This window comes from Haliotis rubra, unplaced genomic scaffold, assembly GCF_003918875.1.
Source record: "Haliotis rubra isolate DU_JTF1 unplaced genomic scaffold, ASM391887v1 Scf107, whole genome shotgun sequence".
Taxonomy (NCBI): Eukaryota; Metazoa; Mollusca; class Gastropoda; order Lepetellida; family Haliotidae; genus Haliotis; species Haliotis rubra.
This window is the reverse complement of record NW_025764970.1, coordinates 1,644,332-1,668,991: the sequence shown is the minus strand read 5'-3', so window position 1 is coordinate 1,668,991 and position 24,660 is coordinate 1,644,332. Positions and strand designations below refer to the sequence as shown.

Genomic DNA, 24,660 nt, shown 5'->3' with positions numbered 1-24,660 from the left:
CAATGTACCCTCGTTAACAACGCATATTCATCATTCCTTCTAAAATGTAATTTTTTTATTAAAATTGATATTTTATACTTATCCTGACTCATGCTTAATTGCTTGTCTCCATCTTCTTGCGAATGATAGTGGAACACTTGAAGCCCCTTTTGAAGATCCCTTCAAAAAAGCGGATGTAAAATCACTCCCCCAGTGTTACCTCCCTTAGGTATTTGGGCGGGAAATCCGTCACATGACCAAACACGCTCTTCACTCTCTCCGAATATACGCCCAACACCCGGATTACAGGGAATCCAGAGTGCCATGAGGGGAGGTTGGGAGGGCTGACCTCATGAGTCAAGATAAGTATAAAATATCAATTTTAATAAAAAAAAATCATATTTTTCCTTATCCTGACTCATGCTTAATTGCTTGTAGAATCCAACGGAACCGGTGGTGGGTCAAGCCACTCTGGATTCATAGCTTGCTGATTTATGTCCTGCATACCCCCCTGAGGGAACTTCTTATGGCACTGTGTTGATCCTTTCTTCCAGCTTACTCTGATGAGTCTGGGGGGACCACAACTTGTCACAACATTATGTGTGGATTTATATGACTCCATGTCTTGATGCTCGCATCAAGTGGAGAAGCGACCCTGTACGAGTAAGTCCTTTACAAGTACAGGGTCTGTCACTCATGCTAGCCTGTCCTAGACGTGCGATGGACTCTAAAGCTCTAGCTCTTCAGAGCGTTGGCTTTTACAAGTCACGTGATAAAAGGGTGAGATTCATCTCGGCGCCTTTGAGGAACCGTCAATTGTTGTGCTACAACAAGAGGCCCAAACTGGTGAATGCGGGAGACGTCCTCGGTAGCAATGTCTCTGAGGTAGTGGTTGGCAAACCCCGTCTCCGACTTCCAATAGCAGCCCTCCATTATTGTCGAGATGGAGCAGTTTCCATGCAGAGCGAGTGTTGATGCCAGCGCTCTGACTTTATGAGGGTTGAAGGCTCGTGGAAGCTCAAGTCCTGCTGCTTTGTAGGCTCTTAGGATGACGGCTCTCATCCATATCGAGATCGTTGTACGTGAGACCTCTGTAGGTGTCTCCGTAGATAGAGGGATGAAAAGGCGTTTGAATTTTCGTCTCTTCGTCTTAGACCTTTGTAGGTAGACTTTACATACTCTGACTGGGCATAAGGATAGGTCCTGAGTATCCTGTGGCCCAAGGACTGTCAAGAGTGCTGGGATATGGAACTGTCTGTCTGGTTGACCGGGCAGTTGGATCTTTGCTATGAAGTCCCATCTCAATCCCAGATGTATGATGTTGCGATGTGCATCAAATCGTATTCGTTCAAAGTCCAGAGCATGTATTTCCGACATCCGAGCTGCTGTTGCCAAGGCGATCAGGAACAGAGTTTTGTGTGTTAAAAACTCATAGGATGTCCTTTCGAGTGGTTCGTAAGCGTCACTGGTGAGATGCTGCAAGACTACGTTGAGATCCCAAGCAGGCGCTTTAAATTTCTTTTGTTGGTCTTCCAACTTAAAGGAGCATAGTAGAGCCAGTATCTCTGGTACTTTGGTCAGCTTAACACCCGTCTTCTTGGTCATAACCGTGCTGAGGGCCGCTAGGTATGTAGAGAGTGTTGAACCTTTAAACCGCCTCGTTTGTCTTGACAAAGGTATTCCGCTACTTGAGGATGTGTTGCTTTCATCGCCATGAAGCCCTTCCTCAATGCATATTTCTCAAAACTCTGCCACTTGTCGTCGTACAAGTTGCGGGTTGATCTACGTAGAGCTAGTGTGACTGCTTTCGCTGCTCTGGCGGAATATCCTCTTTTCTTCAAGCAAGTCTTGATACGTTCCATGCGTGTAACTTGAATACTGTTGGATTCCCATGTACTTGCTTGGTGTGCGGATGAATTAATAGGTTCGGCCACTCTGGGAGGTGCAGGGTTGGACTTCCGAGTTGTTGTATGAGGATGGGAAACCACACCCTCGCTGGCCAGTAGGGCGCGACCAAAATCAGTTGCAGTTTCTTCGTCTGCTTGATTTTCTGCAACACCTGCGGTATTAGAGCTGAGGGTGGAAATGCGTAAGCGTTTAGTCCTTCCCAGGAGATGCTTAGAGCATATGTTGCCCATGCTGGTGGATCCGGAACTGGAGAGACGAATGTTGGTAGTTGTTTGTTGAACTTTGTAGCAAACAGGTCTATCAGCGGAGATCCTATCCTCTGTATGATGCATCTGAAGGCTTCTGGATGTAACATCCATTCCATCTGGGATGGTTGTGATGGACAAGAAAGGGGGGGGGCTGCTATCACATTCTTGGCTCCAGGAATGTGACATGCTTTTATGTCGATGTTCAGGTTGTCTATTATGCTGAACAGAGATGAAATCTGAGGTCTAGAAGATTCCTTGATCTTGTTGATCCTTGTTTGTTGATGTAGAACACCACTGTGGAGTTGTCCGTATGGATCATCAGTTGTGCGTTCCTTAGTATGCTGGACCAGTGTAGTAAGGTGTTTATTACTGCTTTCATCTCGAGCATGTTGATGTGCAGACTCTGCTCCTGACCTGACCATTTCCCTGCTGCCACTTCGTTGTCGAGGTGGGCTGCCCATCCTTGAAGTGATGCATCTAGGTAGAGATGAGTGTTGCACTCTGGCTCTGATAAGTAGGTTCCTCCGCAAACATTCGACTTCCGAGTCCACCATAGAAAATATGGTTTCAGTCTGTCCGGTAGTCCGAAGGAGTCCAGACTGTCTAGATGAGCGTTCACGAACACTTGTAGTGGGCGATATTGTAGTCTGCCTCTGCGTGTCATGTCTTGTGCTGACGTGAGAAGACCAAGTAGGCTCTGCCAACTTCGTAGTGGTAATGGAGAGAGTAGTGCTTGAGATATCATTTGTTGTATCTTGACCCAATGCTCCTCTGGCACGACTATGCGATTCGCCGGTGTGATGAGCCGTATTCCTAGGAATTGAAGATCCCGTGTGGGTTCTAGTTCCGACTTGAGGAGATTTACTAGCCATCCTAGTTGAGTGAGTAGCCTGATTGTGAAGTCTAGCTGCAGTCTGAGTTGACTGGGATCTTGATGAGCTTGAATCCCGTCATCCAGGTAAAATGCACTGCGTAGACCTCAATGATGTAGATATGTGATGATGGGCTTTGTCACTCGAGTAAACAACCAGGGGGCCGACGATATTCCAAATGGTAGCACCTTCCATTAGAAATGACTTCCGTTGAAAAGGAATCGTAGGTATCTCCTTGAGTCCGGATGCATCGGGCTGGAAGATACGGATCCTGTAGATCTATGCTGGCGTCTAACGGACGAACAACGTTGTTGCAGTTGAGGAAGGTGTATCATTCTGAACTTTGTGGGACTGCGTAGATAATCTTGGTTGAATTTCCTCATGTTGTAGATGAGTCGGAACTTTTCCCTGGAATTTTTCTTTGGTACCAGGAAGATTGGGGAGTAAAAAACGGTCGTAACAAGCTCCTGTTTTATTTCTTCGATCGCCTCCTTCTCGAGTAGAGTTGTGATGGCATCGAGTAGCTTCTCCATCTGGTCGGCAGCATAGTTGTGGGCCAGAGGGTTGCTTGTCAATGGAGGTACTGCTTGTAGTTGTATCTTGTATCCTCTGCGTAGGATCTGGGATACGTAGTCGTCCTGAAGAATTCCCCAATTCTCCCAGTAGCGTTGCAGACGTCCACCCACTGTTGAAGGTTGTATGGGAACGGCTGGGGTGAAAGACTCCAGTCGTTCGAACCCGTTCTTCAGCGTCTAAAGTTCCTGGCACCTCTGGGTGCTCTGCCTCTTCCAGGGTTACCTCTGGGAGTCCGGTTGGGCTTGACGAAGAGATTCCTTGCCTCCTCTGAAGTTGCCGTATTTCTTTTCCCTGGCTCTCTGTATCCCCGTAAACTCGACTTGCCAGAGTAGTGTTGCGATATCTGGACGGATAACACTGGCCAGTGTATCGATGGACTTGATCATCATTACCTTCCTTGACTCTTTTCGTCACTTCTTTGGCCACGTCCTCAATTTCCCCGCGAAGATAGATGATGCTGACCACTGAGCTCTGTACAGTGTCTTGGTGAAGCACTCACTCCAACTTCAGGAAGACAGCAATCCTTGTCTGCTCAAGAGCGTCAGGCCCGCTGATGTGGATGCCAGATGTTTGGACATAAACTGATGATCTTTCTTTTGGGTCAGCAATGCAGAGTAAATCATCCTATCTTCTTCAGAGGTCGAAGTTCCTGAACTTCAAGCGATGAGGGTTTCATTGATGGCTCTTGACCTGGCTAGACCAAAGAAGGTACGTCTGGTAGTTGTGTCAACTTCTTAACCTCTATCTTTATAAGTCCTTGATCGGAGTCGTTGATGATTTTGTAGTTCTCATCTATCTCTGGAGCCTTCATGAAGGGTTCCATGTGGTGAAGTGAGAACTTCTTGGTGTTGAATGGCGGACGCTTTGACTTTGGAACTTCTATGCCTTCCTGAAGGCTGTGCTGAGGTTCTCCGGTACATCCGAGACAGGATCGATGGGTGGAAGGGTAAGCGTAACAAAGTCCTCGTTCGACATCATATACGTGAATGCTTCATTATCCTCTTTAGAAGGTGATGCAAGTTCCAATCCATTAGCCATCCAAGATTTGATCTCTGTATCGGAGAATATGATTCCACCATCATCTTCAGATCTATAGGCCTCTTGTTCTGAAGATCGTCGCCGTTGTGCCTCCTTCCTGCGTGGAGATCTGCGTGGAGACCTGCGCGGAGACCTGCGTGGAGATGTGCCTGAAGACCTTCCTGAAGACCTGCACGCAGGTGACCAGTTCAGATAAGGATCCTCCCTGGAGTCTTGAGACATATCTCTGTGCCTTCGTGAAGGTGTAGATTCTCTTCTACGGGATGCGGGGTATCTGCGCGCAGGCTCCTGATGGCTATCCATATCTGAGGTGGAGGATGATCTGCTTCTGCGATGCTCCGGTGAACATCTGGTTCTGCTCCTGCGCGAAGGCTCCTCTGGAACATCTACTGCAGATTCATCGTTGTCAGGGCTGGCAGGTTCTCGGGGAAGTTGCCCTGGAACATCGTTTAGTGCGTGACCCTTCACATAGGTTCCCTCCTTCACGCAGGCTACCATCTTCAACAGGATGCAATCTGCAGGCTGCATGTCCTTCGTGCAGGCTCGTCGTAGATGGGGCCTTCGCCGCAGCCTTCTCCTGCGCGAACCTCCTTTCCATCAGGTCCAACATCTGCTGAGTAAACGGCTGCATGAAGATACCCGGGTTGACATTCTGCGACGACGGCTGCTGCTGCTGCAAAGATGACAACGCATCTGAGAGTGCTGAGGCTTCTTCCAAGGACCACCGTGCTTGTGAAGAATTGCCGTCTCTGGTATCTGATGTCTGCGTTGATAGAACGTCTGACTGTGCTGAGATGACTGCTGACGTTACTGTAGAAGACCTCGGGGGTTTTTTAACTGATACTTCAGGAATGAGGATGGGTGGCTCGCCATATACGTCTTCTTCATCTGAAGGGATGATCACTGCAGCGAAAGGACCTCGTCTTGCCGAAGACTATGCCGAAGTCTTATCTGCAGACAACTTCTTTTCCTGAGAAGACGAAGCCCTGGTCTTCTTAGACTGCGACGAGGCTACTACTGATGTTGACGACCTCTTCCTGGACCCGGAGCTTCCATCTGCCACAGCAACATGCTCCGTAGTAGCAACAGGTAAATCACTGGAATAATGAATGTCAGCAGACAACAATAAATGGTTATCAGTGCAATCACTCGGTTTAGACATGACTTGTAAAAGCCGTCTAGGCCTGTCCTTGGCACGTCTAAGAATGGAATACAAATAATTATTGAATTCAATTTCAGATAAATGCTGACAAAGTTGACAGCGAAAGCTGGAAGAACATGTAGAAGTGCAATTAGGACATAATAAATACAGATCAGCAACCGACAACCGGTACCCGCAACAAATGCAGGTTTTCATCAATTGTAAACAAGATGTCATGTCAACAACGTGAATAAACAGATAATTTAGGCAAAAATTTCAAATCATATTGCTGGTATATCTTCCTAAATGCCGTATACAGCAAATTTAGTAGTAAAGGCCTAAATATAAAAGGATATAACGCCGTATAGGGGACCCAGGCGCTCTCACAACCGTCCTCTAGGGGGAAGAAGGAGAGAGTGAAGAGCGTGTTTGGTCATGTGACAGATTTCCCCGCCAAAATACCTAAGGGAGGTAACACTGGGTAAGTGATTTTACGTCCGCTTTTTTTAAGGGAGCTTCAAAAGGGGATTCAAGTGTTCCACTATCATTCGCAAGAAGAAGGAGACAAGCAATTAAGCAGGATAAGGAAAAATAATGGGTAACTAATAACATCCAATAGAACAACAACTTTGTAAATTGTTATGAGAGTGTGTTTTTTTTTGTAATTTGTAATATCACATTAAGTGATAGTTATTATGGGTCACAATGTTTAAAGTTTTGAGTGTGGGTTGTGGCTCACATCTTGCATCATATATGTTCAATGGCAATAGTATTTTTAGCGGCACACCTTTTTGTTAGCACTTTAGAGTTGCCTCCCTTGGCAATCTTGTTTATTTACGGCTTTCATCATACCGTGTGTTCCACATGACTCGATAACATTCTGAGTGGATAATGATGGAGCCTAGCTTTGCTAGAATGCTCAAGAACTGTGTAAGAGCTATATAAAGGCTGCTTGTTGAGTTGCGCGGATGGACTTTTCACATGACTGGAGTTATACACATCTGTCTGCCATCATCTCAAGAGCGATCGTGCTTACCTGTTCAACTGTTGTCATTGTAAACAACCTTCAATCAGTATATCTGTTCTCACCGTGAATGTCAAGACTCTGGTGAGTTAATATTTTATATTTATGACCCACTATTTTAGATTTATGGCTCAATTGCATTGTACAAGAAATCTTTATTGCCAATCATTGTAGCTTGCTCATTGTTTGTTCAATATATTATTGAATATTTTAGACTTGCCTGTGTTCTATTTTGCTGGTTCAAAGGGGACTCTTAAACCTTTTGTCACGGCAAATTGTTAACAGTAACAAAATTTATAACTAGATCCCTTATGTATTCTCCTTTTATACACATTTTCACATGTACGTATTACCAAATTATACAATACATCAGACATTGGTTCAGTGCAGGAGTATATAAGAAATACATTTCTCTCCACCCCGTGTATAGTGTTTTAAAGTACAGTTTTGCTATTGTAGTAAGCTGGTTTCAGCTGTAGTAAGCTTGTTTCAGCTGTAGTAAGCAATGGTTCAGTTGAACTAGGCATACCTGTGTTTGATAAATACTTCACAGACAAACATGAGATACTGGGGGCCTGTTGTGCTTACTGACTTTCCATTGAGGCACAGAACACATTCAAGTATTTCCTTTAGTATTCATTTATCACATCAACACTAACATAAGTTTTATTTGGGATTACACTTTCTTAGTAAAGTACTGATTCTAGTACTTTTTGGGGTTGAGTCCCATCCGGGATTCGAACCCACACCGGAACCCACGCTTCCGCCGCAGTGGCTGAGCGTCTGACTTTGTGTGCTGGCGATTAGGTGCCTGACTCTGAGGGTGTGGGTTCGAATCCCGGATGGGATTCAACCCCAAAAAGTAGTAATATCTGTACTTTACTAAGAAAGTGTAATCCCAAATATAACATGTTACATTTGACCACTTTCTAAAATGGCAATGTGTATTTCACATTAACACTAAGCTGAAAGTATTTCCTTTAGTATTCATCTATCACACTAACACTAAGCTGAAAGTATTTCCGTTAGAATTCATCTATCACATTAACACTAAGCTGAAAGTATTTCCTTTAGTATTCTTCTATCACATTAACACTAAGCTGAAAGTATTTCCTTTAGTATTCATCTATCACATTAACACTAAGCTGAAAGTATTTCCTTTAGTATTCATCTATCACACTAACACTAAGCTGAAAGTATTTCCGTTAGAATTCATCTATCACATTAACACTAAGCTGAAAGTATTTCCTTTAGTATTCATCTATCACATCAACACTAAGCTGAAAGTATTTCCTTTAGTATTCTTCTATCACATCAACACTAAGCTGAAAGGAATAGTAGCATTGAAGGAGAGAATTTATGGATGTCAATTTCTTTATCATACGGAACACTTTCTAATAAAGAGGTTGACATCCTCATAATAAACAAGCCAACATTCATATATTCATACTTTATGTGCATCACTTCAAGATGATATTCAAGGACTTGATAGTAGCATTGCTTACCTGGCTTTCTGTTCCAACTATTGCCTTCAAGTTTTTTCGGAATTCTTCTATAGCTCCCTGAAATATTTTATCAAAGATTGTTGCCCGCTTGCCCTCATTCTTGAACACTTCTTCATGCTGTAATCAAATGCAAACATCATAGCAAACACAACAAGAAGACAAAGTCATCAATATCCCCCGCAATGGCAAAATACTCTTCATGATTATGTCTACGAGTTATGATTATGTCAAATATTTAGGTGTGTATATAGAAAAGTGGAAGGAGAGTATTGAAAGGTTTTGAAAGTTCTGCTTCAGAAAGGAGCACTATCACCAATTTCAGTCTTAGTCAAACTTGTTGCCATGGAAATGACAAAAATATTTTATTCAGAATTTCAAAACTACCAAAAGGCACAAGTACACCACCAGATCTATCTATGTGCCAAGTTTGGTGAAGAAATAGTGAATGGTTTTAGAGTTCTGCTCCGGAAAAGAGCAGAACCACCAATTTCAGTCTAAGTCAAACTTGTTGCCATGGAAACGCCAAAAATATTTTATTCAGAATTCCAAAACTACCAAAAGGCACAAGTACACCACCAGACCAATCTATGTGCTAAGTTTGGTGAAGAAATAGTGAACAGTTTTAGAGTTCAGCTCCGGAAAAGAGCACTACCACAATTTCAGGCTAAGTCAAACTTGTTGCCATGGAAACGCCAAAAATATTTTATTCAGAATTCCAAAACTACCAAAAGGCATCAGTACACCACCAGATCTATCTATGTGCCAAGTTTGGTGAAGAAATAGTGAACAGTTTTAGAGGTCAGCTCCGGAAAAGAGCACTACCACAATTTCAGGCTAAGTCAAACTTGTTGCCATGGAAATGCCAAAAATATTTTATTCAGAATTCCAAAACAACCAAAAGGCACAAGTACACCACCAGATCTATCTATGTGCCAAGTTTGGTGAAGAAATATTGAACAGTTTTAGAGTTCTGCTCCGGAAAAGAGCACTACCACCAATTTCAGGCTAAGTCAAACTTGTTGCCATGGAAATGCCAAAAATATTTTATTCAGAATCCAAAACAACCAAAAGGCACAAGTACACCACCAGATCTATCTATGTGCCAAGTTTGGTGAAGAAATATTGAACGGTTTTAGAGTTCTGCTCCGGAAAAGAGCACTACCACCAATTTCAGTCAAAGTCGAACTTGTTGCCATGGAAACGCCAAAAATATTTTATTCAGAATTCCAAAACAACCAAAAGGCACAAGTACACCACCAGATCTATCTATGTGCCAAGTTTGGTGATGAAATAGTGAACGGTTTTAGAGTTATGCTCCGGAAAAGAGCACTACCACAATTTCAGGCTAAGTCAAACATGTTGCCATGGAAACGCCAAAAATATTTAATTCAGAATTCCAAAACAACCAAAGGCACAAGTACACCACCAGATCTATCTATGTGCCAAGTTTGATGAAGAAATATTGAACGGTTTTAGAGTTCAGCTCCGGAAAAGACAAATGTGCACGGACGGACGGACGGACGGACGGACGGTTCGGACGGAGTCCATTTTAATACCCTCCGCAAAACGCGTTGCGGGGGATAAAAAATATTTTGACAATCATGGGTTCTAAAGAAATACCCATTTCCAGCATTTTAAGTTGTACCCAGCCCTTGCAGCATTAAGAAAATACAACATACTTAAATTAGAAAAGAAAATATACTTCCAAAGGGCAAGTGACTGGCTAAAAAACCTATATTGACATTGCATGTTTCCAAGCTGAATTTAAATAAATAAAAAATATATTTATCAAACCTTAATCTGAAATTCCAAAACAGTCATTATATTTCTATTCTGATATGGAAACCATGTTGTATATGGTATTGACTGATTTGAATGCTTATCATATTTGGTAAAATCCATGAACATTGTGAGTCATAAGGAAATAGTTATTTCACTGGCAGGCATTCAAAGGCATTTTGTTAAAATGTTATACCTAATCCTTTTCACTTTATGTGAATACATTATGTTGAAATGTATTTATTGGACTTTATTGAATAAACCATCCTTACCTTCTTTCCAATGAACTCATCCAGAAACATGAGTTCCTGCAAGTCTGTGATGACAAGCTCTGCTGGGTACTGCCACTGGGACGTCCCCTCCACCTTCCAGTTGCCACGAGACTGCACCTGTCCCTGCTGACGCCTCTTCTTCTTCCTCTTCTCCCGCTGCCAGCCATGCTGCGACACAATCTGGAAGTCTCTCTCATTGCGCTCCTTCATGGGAGATCTTGGTGTTATGGGCGTCGCCGTTGGGTGGGGGGGCAATACTGACACACCCACTGAAGTAAAACATATGAACATCAGAGAGAAGCTTAACAATGTCAACAGAAATGTCATCCTGAGCATATACTTATGTGTGACACCTGATACTTAAAACAATCATACCTAATAGTCCCTTCCAACAACAAGGGTAGTAGAAGGGTAGGGTAGTAGTGTTGAAAATACACTTGACCCTAGCAAATACCACAGCAACAAACCAGAACGGTCCCAGGACCAATCCTTATTTCCTGTATTTCAAGTGACTGCCATTTCCTCAATAGACGAAATTGGTAGGAAGTTGAAAATATTGGTTCCTATCAGCATTTCTCCAGCGATATGACTGCAGCCTGTAAGTAATCCGATCTAGACCAAACAAGTGATCAATAGTATGAGCAGCATTCCATGCTACCAGGGTACAATGACCAGCCAGCAACCAAGCTTAAACACCCAAATGTTGCAGGGGACCTATTCTGACCCAGAATACCCAAGGAGCTCTTATTAGTCTGATATAATATGACCTTCCATCCAAGGAGGATCAAGTGAATAGTCACTTACATACAGGTCCCCAGGTATATACTAACAGCATTTTTTTCATTTATTATCATAATCAACAAAACAATCCAGCACCCCTTAACGAAATACTGCCTAATGTCCCCTGGCCAGCAGCTTATTAGCAATGCATAAACCCATTTAACAATACAACCACAGTATCCTCATGGAACACATCACTCAATGTTTTCAGTCATACTATGGACTTATGACATAACTGGGTGCTATGCCAAAAGGGTCTCTTTAATTTGATGTCAATTCATGGCACTATACTTCAAAAAGAAAACTGTAAAAGAAATGTGACACTAGAAGAAAGCTGCTACTGCTTGTTGCCAGTGATAATGACAGAAAGCTGCAGCGACAGATATGACCATGCAAGGTGCCCATCACATGATCTGGGAGTGAGAGAAGCTTCAACTTCTTCTCAAGTCATTACAACATGATAAGGATAATGCTCAAGAGAGCATGAGTAAATCAACAAATCCACTTGCGAGATTCTTACATTACTGAGATTTCCATAGTACAAAAAACATTCCCCAAAGCTGACAGACCAACAATTGTAATAACAGACAATCAATGCCAAATAATAACATGAAACTCAACTTAGCATGGACCTGATTGGTTAAGGGCTATCCACAAACAGATCATATCCAGAACAATTTGAGAGCAAATAATCTCAAGTCTGACAGTGATTACCAGCACTTTGTTTCTAAAAAAATGCAACACACACAACTTATTGTAGAAGTTAAAATTTGAAAAATTAACATTTAAAATCATTGCAACACATGTTAACAGAATCAATATTGAAACAAATTCCTTGCAGTGGTGTTTACTATATATCTGCATTTAGGTCTTACCTTTACAACTTGGTGAAAACATTCTATCAAAGACTGAGCTGACATATAGGTGGCACATGTTTGAACGTGTGCTACTTGTTTGTGTAACAACTGACTGATCATCAGCCCTCTTGTAGTACACTATGTGTGAATATGATTATCATAATTATGTTGCTGTCCATAAGGTTGAAGTCACTCATGGATTAACGTCATTAATGGAGTTTCCTACACACTAATTCAATCAGAAAGACATCAATCCCTATACGCTCATCTTCACAAAATCTACTTATGTGAGGGTACCAACAGATGCAATGTGAACAATCCCTATACGCTCATCTTCACAAAATCTACTTATGTGAGGGTACCAACAGATGCAATGTGAACAGGCTAGGAATGTCTGAAAATTTATCTTTGTTATAAAAACACTCAAAATCTTTTCATCCTTTCTAAAACATATCTAAAATGTGTAATAATAAAACAGAATTTTGCCAGTGTATTCTTCACTGTGCTAATACTCCTCAAAGAGACTACAGGTCCTAATTACACTTATGGTAACATGACACACATACATGTAGACCCTCAATCATCTCTTCTGCACCATGTTCTTTTTAGAACTGGCTGTAAAAAGATATTCAGAAATATCAACCTTGATACTAATACCAGGATGTCAAGATGGAAATCTCGAACTTTAAAAGATGAAAGTCTTCAATGTCAGTGCAAAACAGCCCAAGAACCTATACCATATGTATAATTCCCATATCAACCTAATATTGAAAATACATTTACCATAAATTGTTCAATGTTAAGAATAATTGCCATGCCTTAAACCCCCATCACAGTTGCATTCTTTCATTATTTAAGTGACTAAAATACTGACATAAATGCATATCTGTGTTCTACACCATTGCCCCCTAAATCAATAGTATTTTAGCTGCAAAGTCATGGAAAAAAATACTCTGATGAAAAGTCACACACTTCACATAAAATTTTGTACCAGTAACTCAAAGTTTAGTTGAAGAGACGGACTTTTCACAAATTTAATTGAATTTTTATTTATTCTGAAAGCCTGATGGAAGAAAAACATGTCTGTTGATACAAACATGAGTCATGATTCTGATCATGCAGGTATATGAGGCCATTTCCTAGTTATGTGATTAGCCTTGAATTAACTCTGCAGATAGTGCTGCTGTCGCTTTTCTCTGGACCAGGCAGCTGTTGGTCCCATCACGTGAGGACATGTTACAAGGACGATTGTTGTTAGTGTTTACAATGTAAGTAACATGCGTCTACTGCTGACGTTAGAAGCACAACATGGAGCAAACATGCGTAATTGTTTATGTCACACAATATTTATTATGTACATGAAGAGGTGTTATGCCTAGTAGAGTTGACTTATTTGGGTTTCACAAATAATTGCTGGATTTGTGCTTCAGGAAAGAGGACACAAGAGGTCTTTGAAACTGTGATGATTCCAATAGTCAACTCATCACATGAAAGTTGGATTTACAGACAAATTTCCAATATCACATACAGATGAATCCTTCAACTTCTTTGAGAGAAATGAGGATAAGACTTATGGATGAACTACCCAAACTTATTAAGCAAGTCAACATTGATGTATCCTTATCTTTACCTGCTTTTAAGTGAGTGAGTTTAGTTTATGCCGCTTTTAGCAATATCACACAAGGGGACACTAGAAATGGGCTTCACACATTGTACCCATGTGGGAAAATCAAACCCGTTTCTTCACTATGACTAGCAAACGCTTTAACCACAAGGCTACCCCAACCCCCCTGCTTGTAAGAAGCTGTGGTAACAATGAAGATAGTGTTGGTTTTGGTTTGGTTTATTGTTTTACGCTGCACACAGCAATATTTCAGCTATATGGTGTCAGTCTGTCAATAAAAGAGTCTGGACCAGACAATCCAGTGATCATCAGCATGAGCATCAATCTATGCAACTGGGATATGATGACATCTGTCAATCAAGTCTGACAACCAATCCCTTTGTCGCCTCTTACGACAAGCATGGGTTACTGAAGACCCATTCCAACCAGATCTTCATTGGTAGTAGATGTTCCTACTCAGTATGACTTGTCATACACTACTGCAAGTGACGTCAACTGTGAATTGGTAGAGACTGACTGGTCCATCACTTATTTATTTCAGTCTTACATGGCATTACGAATGTCACTCTAAACCATAACTGAACTATTGAGGTTTTCTATAAAGATATACCACACATGGAAAATCAAACCCTTCTGTGTGACCAGCGGTCACTTGAACATCTACGCTACCCCACACCCCTATCAGGTTTACAAAGGTTTACTCTCAGTCACTGAACACTGAACCCATTTGTGATCACTTACAATCTTGAGGGCGTTTACTGGGTGACGTTTTACTGCTGGGTGAGCCGGCCTCCTCAGATTCCTCGTCGCTGTCTGTATGTCCTCTCTCTTTCTTCTTGCCTGGAATACAACACTAGCATCGTCTACACTCCCACTCACTTGAAAACACCACTTGTCATAGATCACACCTTATACATGTAACTGTCCTACCTGCTGGGTCACTACCTGACAGTTCGATTGACTCATTTATGAACACTGGTTAACATACTGGGTCTTACATGTTTCTATCACCATGGAAACATAAAGATCAACACTTAGACCCTGAATCTTGAGTCAGTGTCATCCTTTTCAAATTCTTCCTCAGTTATACATAAAGCATGTATTATCTTAGGCAAATGTTTACTGGATCACAAATGTAATATTCATAACAAGATTTCAAAAAAGAAATTGTCAGGAAATATATCTGGAATTATCATTTTTCACTTCAGTGCTATTTATAGCCAGCTTGCTTATTGACTGATCTTCTGTTGTACTAATGAGAAAATGTTAATGTGGCTATGAAATCCAAACATTTGTGCTGTTGCAAGTAAATGATAAAGTTATGCACAGTGGTTTATTATTCAGAAAGACTAAACACACAATCTTCATTTCAAGTGTCAATCATATTTAGATAAGAAACCAGTATGTAGTTTGAAGATAAGATCGTTAGCAATAAGATTTCATTCTCAGATGGAAATTTCAACAAGAGACGGTTGCTTGAAGGAAAACATGGGATCATTCACAGAGAAAAAACCTGCATTAATGATAATTCACATACTCAAGCAAGATATTGTAAAGATAAATATAACCATTCTGTATTTGAAGAGGAATTTTCCATAGTTTCAGCCCCAGAAGTTGGAACATTGGAGACAATGATTGCAGCCAAGATTTGGATGAGAGTGAAGCCCTGTGCATGCCAGTTGGAGAGTGTCAGGATTAGTGGGCACGTGCAGTAAAGTATCACTACTGGGCGAGTCCAGACACACGCTTATAACTCACTCTTGTCGCGAAATAGAGTTCGGAATGAATTCCTTGTGTGGCGCATGATAAGGGTAGAGGGACCACAACCTTTGGCGTCTATAAAATCTAGAGATCAACAATTGGCTTACACTACACACATTTACATTCATGTGAAAAACGAAGGTGAATCAAAAGTTCAAAGAAACATGCAGTAAGTTGTGATGAGCTGAAAACATGTCAAAACATCAGTTAGCAAGACTTTACTCTTAAACTTAAGATCAATCTACCCGTAATCTTGTAAATTATCAGACACACCTGATCTGAATTGAAAACATCTGATTACATATCCTTTGTCTAGACATTGAAAATATAAACGAACTCACACATCTACAAATCTTACAACTAAACATGCACTAACATACAGAGGGTAAGTTTCAAACTTGAAATTCAGGATCCAAACACACGATCATCCATGCCAAATACGCAGCTTAGTTTGTTTAACTATGAAATGCAGAGAGAAGCACCTACGGACAGTGACAGACAAGATCTCCAGTACAACCCACCTCCCATCATGTTCTTAAAGCCTTTCTTCACCCTGTGGAATGGACTAAGATGAGGAGGGCCACCTGCTACATCGGGCTGCAGTCTGTCTCCATCAACCTGCTGCTGGTCATGCCTGTCCCTGTGTTTGGACACCACATGTTCTATGGCCTGTATCTTGTCCGGGGACAAGGGGAATGCTGTGGTTAATGTGTCCGACGGCTGAGTAGGGGACAATTCCTGATTGGTCAAAAGAAACATTCAGTAATTTACGTCTTTCACTATGATACTACAATTCCATATTCTTCCATATTAATTCTTCGACAATTATTCTACTTTTGCGTGATGGACTTATTCGTTAAAGTATACTAGTGCTACTCCACAGAGAGAAAATTAACAAATAATTCAGTGAATCTCCTTGCCTGCTATAAAATTCTAACAAAGAAAACTACATGACAGTTTAACATATGAAATCTGCTACAGTGTTAAGCAATTAGTGAATTAGATATATATTAGTAGACTTCGAGTTTATCTGTTAGCACATATAACTACAAACTGTCTAAACAGAGGTTCTCCCCAATCAAGAGATCAGTCAACACATAAACAAGGTTCACAAAGTGACCCTTCTGATGAAATGCCGAATGCACGTATGTTTCGACGCATTCCCAAAGCAAAACAGTAGCATGTGGCAGTGGTATTTTGAGACAGGCATTCCACCTCATCACATCAAAGCTTGTAGGAGACAAATTGGTATTACAACCCAATTGAAAAACAAAACTCTATAAATCCATGCAGATTGCATATTATTTCAATCACACCATCAGCATGAGAGTATTTGAACACTTAACATAACTGGAGAAATGTTGTGTTTTTGGAGTGACACACAGTATCAGCACGGATCATCGGTTTTTGCAAGAAACAAAAGCTGCACAATGTCAACAATTCTTAAAATTAGTGCTTTAGCTTATAGTGTAGGAATGTTATAATAGCAAGTTAGTGCTTTAGCTTAAACTGTAGGAATGTTATAATAGCAAGTTAGTGCTTTAGCTTATAGCGTAGGAATGTTATGGGCTTCTGTGTGTATGTCAAGGAATCAAATCCTGTTGCTGACACGATGAGCTCACCATATATTTTGCATATATTGTTTCTAAGTCCATGACCTAAATGTGGAGTATCAAATACAAGGGACTTCAGATGTACCCTAAAATAACTGTGTTACAAAGTGTTACAAGCGATGGTACTGATGACAGGAGTTTAATGCTGCATACATGCTGGATACCCAGGTTTTGAAACCACACATTGCAAGTGCTTAATGCAGATGAAACATTACATGCAAATGTTCAAGGATATTTCTATTTTATACTTATCAAAATCTTATAATAGAGTAATTTATATATCTTTATTTCTATGAGAAAGCCAGCTTGATAATTTGCAAATATTCTGGCACAGAATTCAGTAGCAACAGTGATTGACTTTAGTTTTATGCCGCTTCAAGCAATATTCCAGCAATATCATGGCAGGGGACACCAGAAATGGGCTTCATACATCGTGCCCATGTGGGGAATCAAACCCTGGTCAGTTGCAAGATCAGTAACTGTAACCCTCATGTTCTATCTTTTACATATATTTCCATATATGTTACCTTAAAAAAATCAAACTACATTTTCGGGTGTTAATTTCCTGAGAAAAAGCTGGTGTGTCCCAATGTTTTCACTGAGCAAAGACAACAATGACGATAGTGTGCAGGAGATGCATGACCAAGTCAGTGAAGCTGGTGAACTGATGAAATTATGGACGCCACGAAGAACTGTAAAAACAGTGAATGATTACACAAAGGGATGCAACTGAATTTAGGAGACTACTCAGGAGTTTTTTGTACAGAAAAGGAAACATTGTCAGTTCGAGTGAACACTAATTCTCACAAGAAAAAGCTAACACAAAGTAGTCTGTGAGAACTGTGTAAAATTGAGAAGCACTTTCTGCTACATTTTTATACAACTTTTCCTGATTTCAGAATAGTTTTTGTTCGAAATTTTCTTTGAAAGGCATTTTAGACGTTGCGAAGATGAAGGAAAACTAAGTTCTATGGATAGTCAACTTCTTTATTGCAATGAATGCAACGTTTCGGTGTAGGTACTAACATCGTTATCAAGCAAGTGAGTTTCAAATTTGTTTTGCAAAAACATTACATAACTCATTCTTTATTACTTCCAAAAGTTATTATGCCTACATAAATGGCATCCACATCAGTTTCACTGAAGTAAGTTAAACTTTGAAACAAAACCAAGTTGTTTCCACCAAAGGTTCAAACCAATAAGATAAGTTACCCAGTTTGATTTCCATGACAATACATGACACAAGCAAGGTGGCGTGCCAATAAAAGGGACAGACAGACAGACAGACAGACAGACAGACAGACAGACAAAGAAAGACAGATATGACATGGTTTGGAAAAAGATGAATGAATGAAGTTTTCTTATCTGGAGAAATACATGAACCCTGTCAGTCTTGTTTACGGAAAATGTTTAAATCACTTTTTACTGGTGGACAGTTTTAAGGAATAGAAAACAATACTTTGAATAGTTCTGTCCGTGCATTTCTGTTGAGGTATGAAATATGGAAAATGCTAACAAATATGTAAAATATTCAGATTTTTTGGGAACTGTCAAACCCAACTTTTCCAGAAATTTGACTGCAAACACTAAACGGTTCTTTATCATAACTGAAAACTGATTTCATCTGAAAAAATTAGTAAGAAATAGAGATGTCAATAAATTAATAGATTACAAGTTCCTGTCACTACTGTACTCTATATACAGGGTCTTCCCAGACTCAGTAACTGTAGTTTATTGTGAGGACTCTCCAAGTAGAACTCTCAGCATAATATGTTGTCAAACACCAATTTTTAAACAGCCATAGTAAATTATCAGTAATCTTGTAGAGAAACCCAACAAAATATACTATCAACTAAATAACTGTGTAATTCCACTTTAGATTTCAAAATGTTCATGCAAGAAACAAGACATTTACTTTTATAGTATACATGAGGCCCTTCTTACATCAGTCGGCACGCTCCTCTGGGAAAACCCTGTGCTAGTCTTGATAATACACTGTCAGTGGTTGTACAAACATGCCGCTATTAGGATGTTCTCCAGATAAGACCTATAGTGTAATGTCCTGCACGAATGCACTATATCTGTCAAACAGGGACACAAAGCTAGCCTGCAGCGGCAACAAACGGGGACGATGCCTCACCATATCGGAGAAAGACTCCTGTTTAGCTAGAGGGGCTGGGCTCTGCTCTTTGGGTTTCCATCTTTGAGATCCTCGGCGGATAAAATACTTCCTGCCGTCATTCTGATTGGCGTAATAGAGGAGTTGACATGGTCAAATTAGAGCCCAGTCTAAATGGCTTCAAGTGCAAACTGTGCTTATCCATGTTACAACAAGCATTCCTTTAACAGCTTACGACGTTCCTAAATACATCGCTCTGGACAATCAACTTTGACCTTAACAATCAACTTCTTGTTTACTGTGGAATCATTTCCAATTTACCTTTTCTTCCATGCATAGGAAACGATATAAACATGTTAGAAAGTTGAACATCCTGACCAAAGGATCAAATGGACATTAGACACAAAACTGTTGATCTACTCTCAGTAGTACACAGGTTCCGTTTAAATGTAACAGACTACAAAGATCAGAAATATAGACATTTTGTGAGAAAGTTGTGCAACCACACGGTGTTTGTGTGCGCCAAGTTACCAGTGCCATCACGTCATGCAACCCTCCATGCTCCATTTGACATCACTACAATATGGGAGCACAGAGATGTGTGTGACTGCACACCAAAAGAGACACGTAGTGCAATTGGCTGCTTCTGCAGGTGCCGCTAACTTAACCCTCATGCCATATCCATTTGAAACTAGCTTCTGGTTTAAAATTCAACGCGCACTGTAAGTGACTAGCCATTGTGAACACAAAAAAGCAAACAAAGTTTTAAAAAGGTTCCAAATAATGTTCTTACAAGGTGATATTATTTCATATTTTTCCCACAGTTCAATTAACTGAAACGTGACTAGCCATTGTGATCACAAGAAAGCAAACAAAATTAGAGAAAGGTTTCAAAATAATTTTCTTACGCTGTGATAATTATTTGATATTTTGCAACAAAGTCCCACAGGAAGTTTACACAATTAAAGGTTTCATTAACTGAAAAAGCATTTTGCAAAATAAGACAATACTATAGGACCATTTGTAACAGAATGTTGAATCAACAGCTATGAATTACCTTGTGATAAACATACATAGTAGGGAAGATATAACATACAACATAACCCAAAACTAGAGGACATGGGAGGTTACTCTGGTACAACTTGGACAAGGGAAGTTACTCTGGTTTCACAATTTTCATGTGAATATGTGCTCACAAATAATACAAAGGAAGCAGAGCTGTAAAGTGTTAGCAACAATGACCCCTGCTCACCAACTCGTAGATGTTAAAATGAAATTGAGCCAAAGCAATATTATCTATGTTTCTAGCCTTGATAACAACGTTCACTTGTCGACGTTAAAAAGATATGATACCAGTCATCAAAAAAGCTGGTTTCCAAATGAGATATCATGACATTATCCACTGTAACAACTATCCTAATGCTCATACTCTCGCCCACTGTATCCTAGTGCCTATGCCAGCTAATATTGTGTCTGTCTATGACTTTTCAGTGCAAAGGCTTAGCCAACACCAAGACTTACCTCGTCCTTACTCGGCGTAGTTGGCTGAGACTGGAAGGCCCGAGCCAGTTCTTGCACTCTGAAATATTTGCAAATGTTTCATAATGCTACATATGTTGCTATGCACCATCTTTGTGAATGTCTGCAAGTATATAATTTCTGGAATAATAAACGGAAATTTTCATACTACAAATCTTGCCATTGCAGTCTTTCAAGATCTTGTACAGAGCCTGAGCTGCACGAGTCCAGAGCAAAGGATCACACAAACTGTACACAACCTATATTCAGTTCCCTACAACTGTCCTGCTGAGATATTCTGTACACAACCTATATTCAGTTCCCTACAACTGTCCTGATGAGATATTCTGTACACAACCTATATTCAGTTACCCATAACTGTCCTGATGAGATATTCTGTACACAACCTATATTCAGTTCCCTACAACTGTCCTGATGAGATATTCTGTACACAACCTATATTCAGTTCCCTATAACTGTCCTGATGAGATATTCTGTACACAACCTACATTCAGTTCCCCATAACTGTCCTGATGAGATATTCTGTACACAACCTACATTCAGTTCCCTATGTCAGTCCTGCTGAGATCTCCTGACCCACACTAACATTCAGTTCCCTACAACTGTCCTGCTGAGATCTCCTGAACCACCTCTAACATTCAGTTCCCTACAACTGTCCTGCTGAGATCTCCTGAACCACCTCTAACATTCAGTTCCCTATAACTGTCCTGCTGAGATATTCTGTACACAACCTACATTCAGTTCCCTACAACTGTCCTGCTGAGATCTCCTGAACCACCTCTAACATTCAGTTCCCTACAACTGTCCTGCTGAGATCTCCTGAACCACCTCTAACATTCAGTTCCCTATAACTGTCCTGATGAGATATTCTGTACACAACCTACATTCAGTTCCCTACAACTGTCCTGCTGAGATCTCCTGAACCACCTCTAACATTCAGTTCCCTACAACTGTCCTGATGAGATATTCTGTACACAACCTATATTCAGTTCCCTACAACTGTCCTGATGAGATCTCCTGAACCACCTCTAACATTCAGTTCCCTACAACTGTCCTGATGAGATCTCCTGAACCACACTAACATTCAGTTCCCTACAACTGTCCTGATGAGATCTCCTGAACCACCTCTAACATTCAGTTCCCTACAACTATCCTGCTGAGATATTCTGTACACAACCTATATTCAGTTCCCTACAACTGTCCTGCTGAGATCTCCTGAACCACCTCTAACATTCAGTTCCCTACAACTGTCCTGATGAGATATTCTGTACACAACCTATATTCAGTTCCCTACAACTGTCCTGATGAGATCTCCTGAACCACCTCTAACATTCAGTTCCCTACAACTGTCCTGCTGAGATATTCTGTACACAACCTATATTCAGTTCCCTACAACTGTCCTGATGAGATCTCCTGAACCACCTCTAACATTCAGTTCCCTACAACTGTCCTGATGAGATATTCTGTACACAACCTATATTCAGTTCCCTATAACTGTCCTGCTGAGATCTCCTGAACCACCTCTAACATTCAGTTCCCTATAACTGTCCTGATGAGATATTCTGTACACAACCTACATTCAGTTCCCTACAACTGTCCTGCTGAGATCTCCTGAACCACCTCTAACATTCAGTTCCCTACTGTCCTCATTCTGTACCACAACCTATATTCCCTACAACTGTCCTGCTGAGATATTCTGTACACAACCTATATTCAGTTCCCTATAACTGTCCTGATGAGATATTCTGTACACAACCTACATTCAGTTCCCTACAACTGTCCTGCTGAGATCTCCTGAACCACCTCTAACATTCAGTTCCCTATAACTGTCCTGCTGAGATATTCTGTACACAACCTACATTCAGTTCCCTACAACTGTCCTGCTGAGATCTCCTGAACCACCTCTAACATTCAGTTCCCTACAACTGTCCTGCTGAGATCTCCTGAACCACACTAACATTCAGTTCCCTACAACTGTCCTGCTGAGATCTCCTGAACCACCTCTAACATTTAGTTCCCTATAACTGTCCTACTGAGATATTCTGTACACAACCTACATTCAGTTCCCTACAACTGTCCTACTGAGATCTCCTGAACCACCTCTACATTCAGTTCCCTATGTCAGTCCTGCTGAGATCTCCTGAACCACCTCTATATTCAGTTCCCTACAACTGTCCTACTGAGATCTCCTGAACCACCTCTACATTCAGTTCTCTATGACAGTCCTACTGAGATCTCCTGAACCACCTCTACATTCAGTTCCCTATGTCAGTCCTGCTGAGATCTCCTGAACCACCTCTACATTCAGTTCTCTATGACAGTCCTACTGAGATCTCCTGAACCACCTCTACATTCAGTTCCCTATGACAGTCCTGCTGAGATCTCCTGAACCACCTCTACATTCAGTTCCCTATGTCAGTCCTGCTGAGATCTCCTGAACCACCTCTACATTCAGTTCCCTATGTCAGTCCTGCTGAGATCTCCTGAACCACCTCTAACATTCAGTTCCCTATGTCAGTCCTGCTGAGATCTCCTGAACCACCTCTACATTCAGTTCCCCACAACAGTTCTACTGACATCTGCTGTACCCCAGCTTCCACTTGGGTGTCCCTACCTCCCGGGGCTCCTGGTATGTTCCCAGCTATCATCTTTATTTTCTCCACGAGGTATAAACACTGACCCTGACCCAGAACTGGTAGGGGTGATGGGAGGTGATGCCCCTGACACAACTCGGCTCTTGGGCTCAGATGTTGTCTCCGACTCTGAGTCTTCAAGGATACCACTGCTCCTGGTAACAAAACACACACTTGACAAAAGGAAGCACTGAACAAATATATCGAACATTTGTGTTCAATCATTTGCGAAAAAATCTGTACCAACAAATATTAAATAGTTCAACATAAATGAATGCTTTCCCAGATCACACTTATCCAAAATGAGAATAAGAGTGTTGCCTTATGCCAGCTAGATATATTACAGCCGTATGACTATAAGCAAATGATTCAGTACCAGTCAAACCAGTGGTTGATAACATGAGCAATGGAACTACAAATGATACATGATCAGCAAAGTTATAACACTGTGATCAGGCCAATCCTCACTTTATTCAGTCTGTAGTTAAACCAGTCTAAAGAGTAATCTTATCACTCAGGGACTATCGCAGGTTAATGCATGGAAGTTACGATCAACTCTGGCGCTAAGATCGCTTTCAAAATGTGGCACTGAACACCACAACTTTAGTGAGTCAGGTGTTATGCTGCAAATTTCGAGCCATATTGTAGCTGGGGTCACTAGAAATGGGCTTCACACATTGTGCCTATGTGGGGAATAGGACACAGGCCGTTAGAATGACGAGCAAACACTAGACTCGACTAAGCCGCCCTTGACAACTTGTAGTGGAGGATGTACTCACTCCTCTGAGTCTCTCCTGTGTAGTGCTTGACATTCACGCTCCAACAACTCCTCAGCACTGGAGCCCTTCAGCAGCACGCCTTCATCGCTGGTGGATGACTGCAAGTCTTCCAGTTTCTGCCGCACTTGTTCTTCTTCTGCCTTCCGCTTGATGTCACGGTTGACCAACATTTGGTGATGTCTGCAGCAAACATGACAGGTAGTTAACAAAGTAATATATCATGGAACCATTGTTGTGCTTTCACTGGAACAGGTCAGGTACAACTATACTTTAATACACCACACACGAAGGCAACAACAACTATTTCTTTCAAAATTCAAGATTCTTTTAAGAGAAAGAACTATTTCTCTCATATTTCACGATTTACTGATCACAAACATCTTACATATATCATAAATAACTGCAAGTTTGCAAATAATATATCACGGATAATTCTTGCTATAATGTAATTTTTGGAGTAAAATTGATATTTTATACTTATCTGACTCATGCTCTTTTTGCTTGTCTTCTTCTTCTTGCGAACATAGTGGAACACTTGTATCTCCCTAATTGAAGCTCCTTCAATTTAAAATCACTAATTAGTATTCACCACGAGTTACCTCCTTTCCTGGCA

The 24,660-nt window shown here is 40.9% G+C and overlaps 1 protein-coding gene across 1 annotated transcript in view; it reads right to left on the bottom strand.

The window, feature by feature from the left end:
* LOC124279769 (unconventional myosin-IXAa-like) overlaps positions 1 to 24,660 on the bottom strand; it is a 160,836-nt gene that overhangs the window by 23,223 nt on the left and 112,953 nt on the right. Inside the window, 9 exon segments of the mRNA XM_046715653.1 lie at positions 8,292 to 8,408; positions 10,343 to 10,611; positions 14,345 to 14,443; positions 15,362 to 15,448; positions 15,886 to 16,102; positions 19,118 to 19,219; positions 20,618 to 20,675; positions 23,250 to 23,423; positions 24,048 to 24,227. Coding sequence (XP_046571609.1) covers positions 8,292 to 8,408; positions 10,343 to 10,611; positions 14,345 to 14,443; positions 15,362 to 15,448; positions 15,886 to 16,102; positions 19,118 to 19,219; positions 20,618 to 20,675; positions 23,250 to 23,423; positions 24,048 to 24,227 — 1,303 coding nt within the window.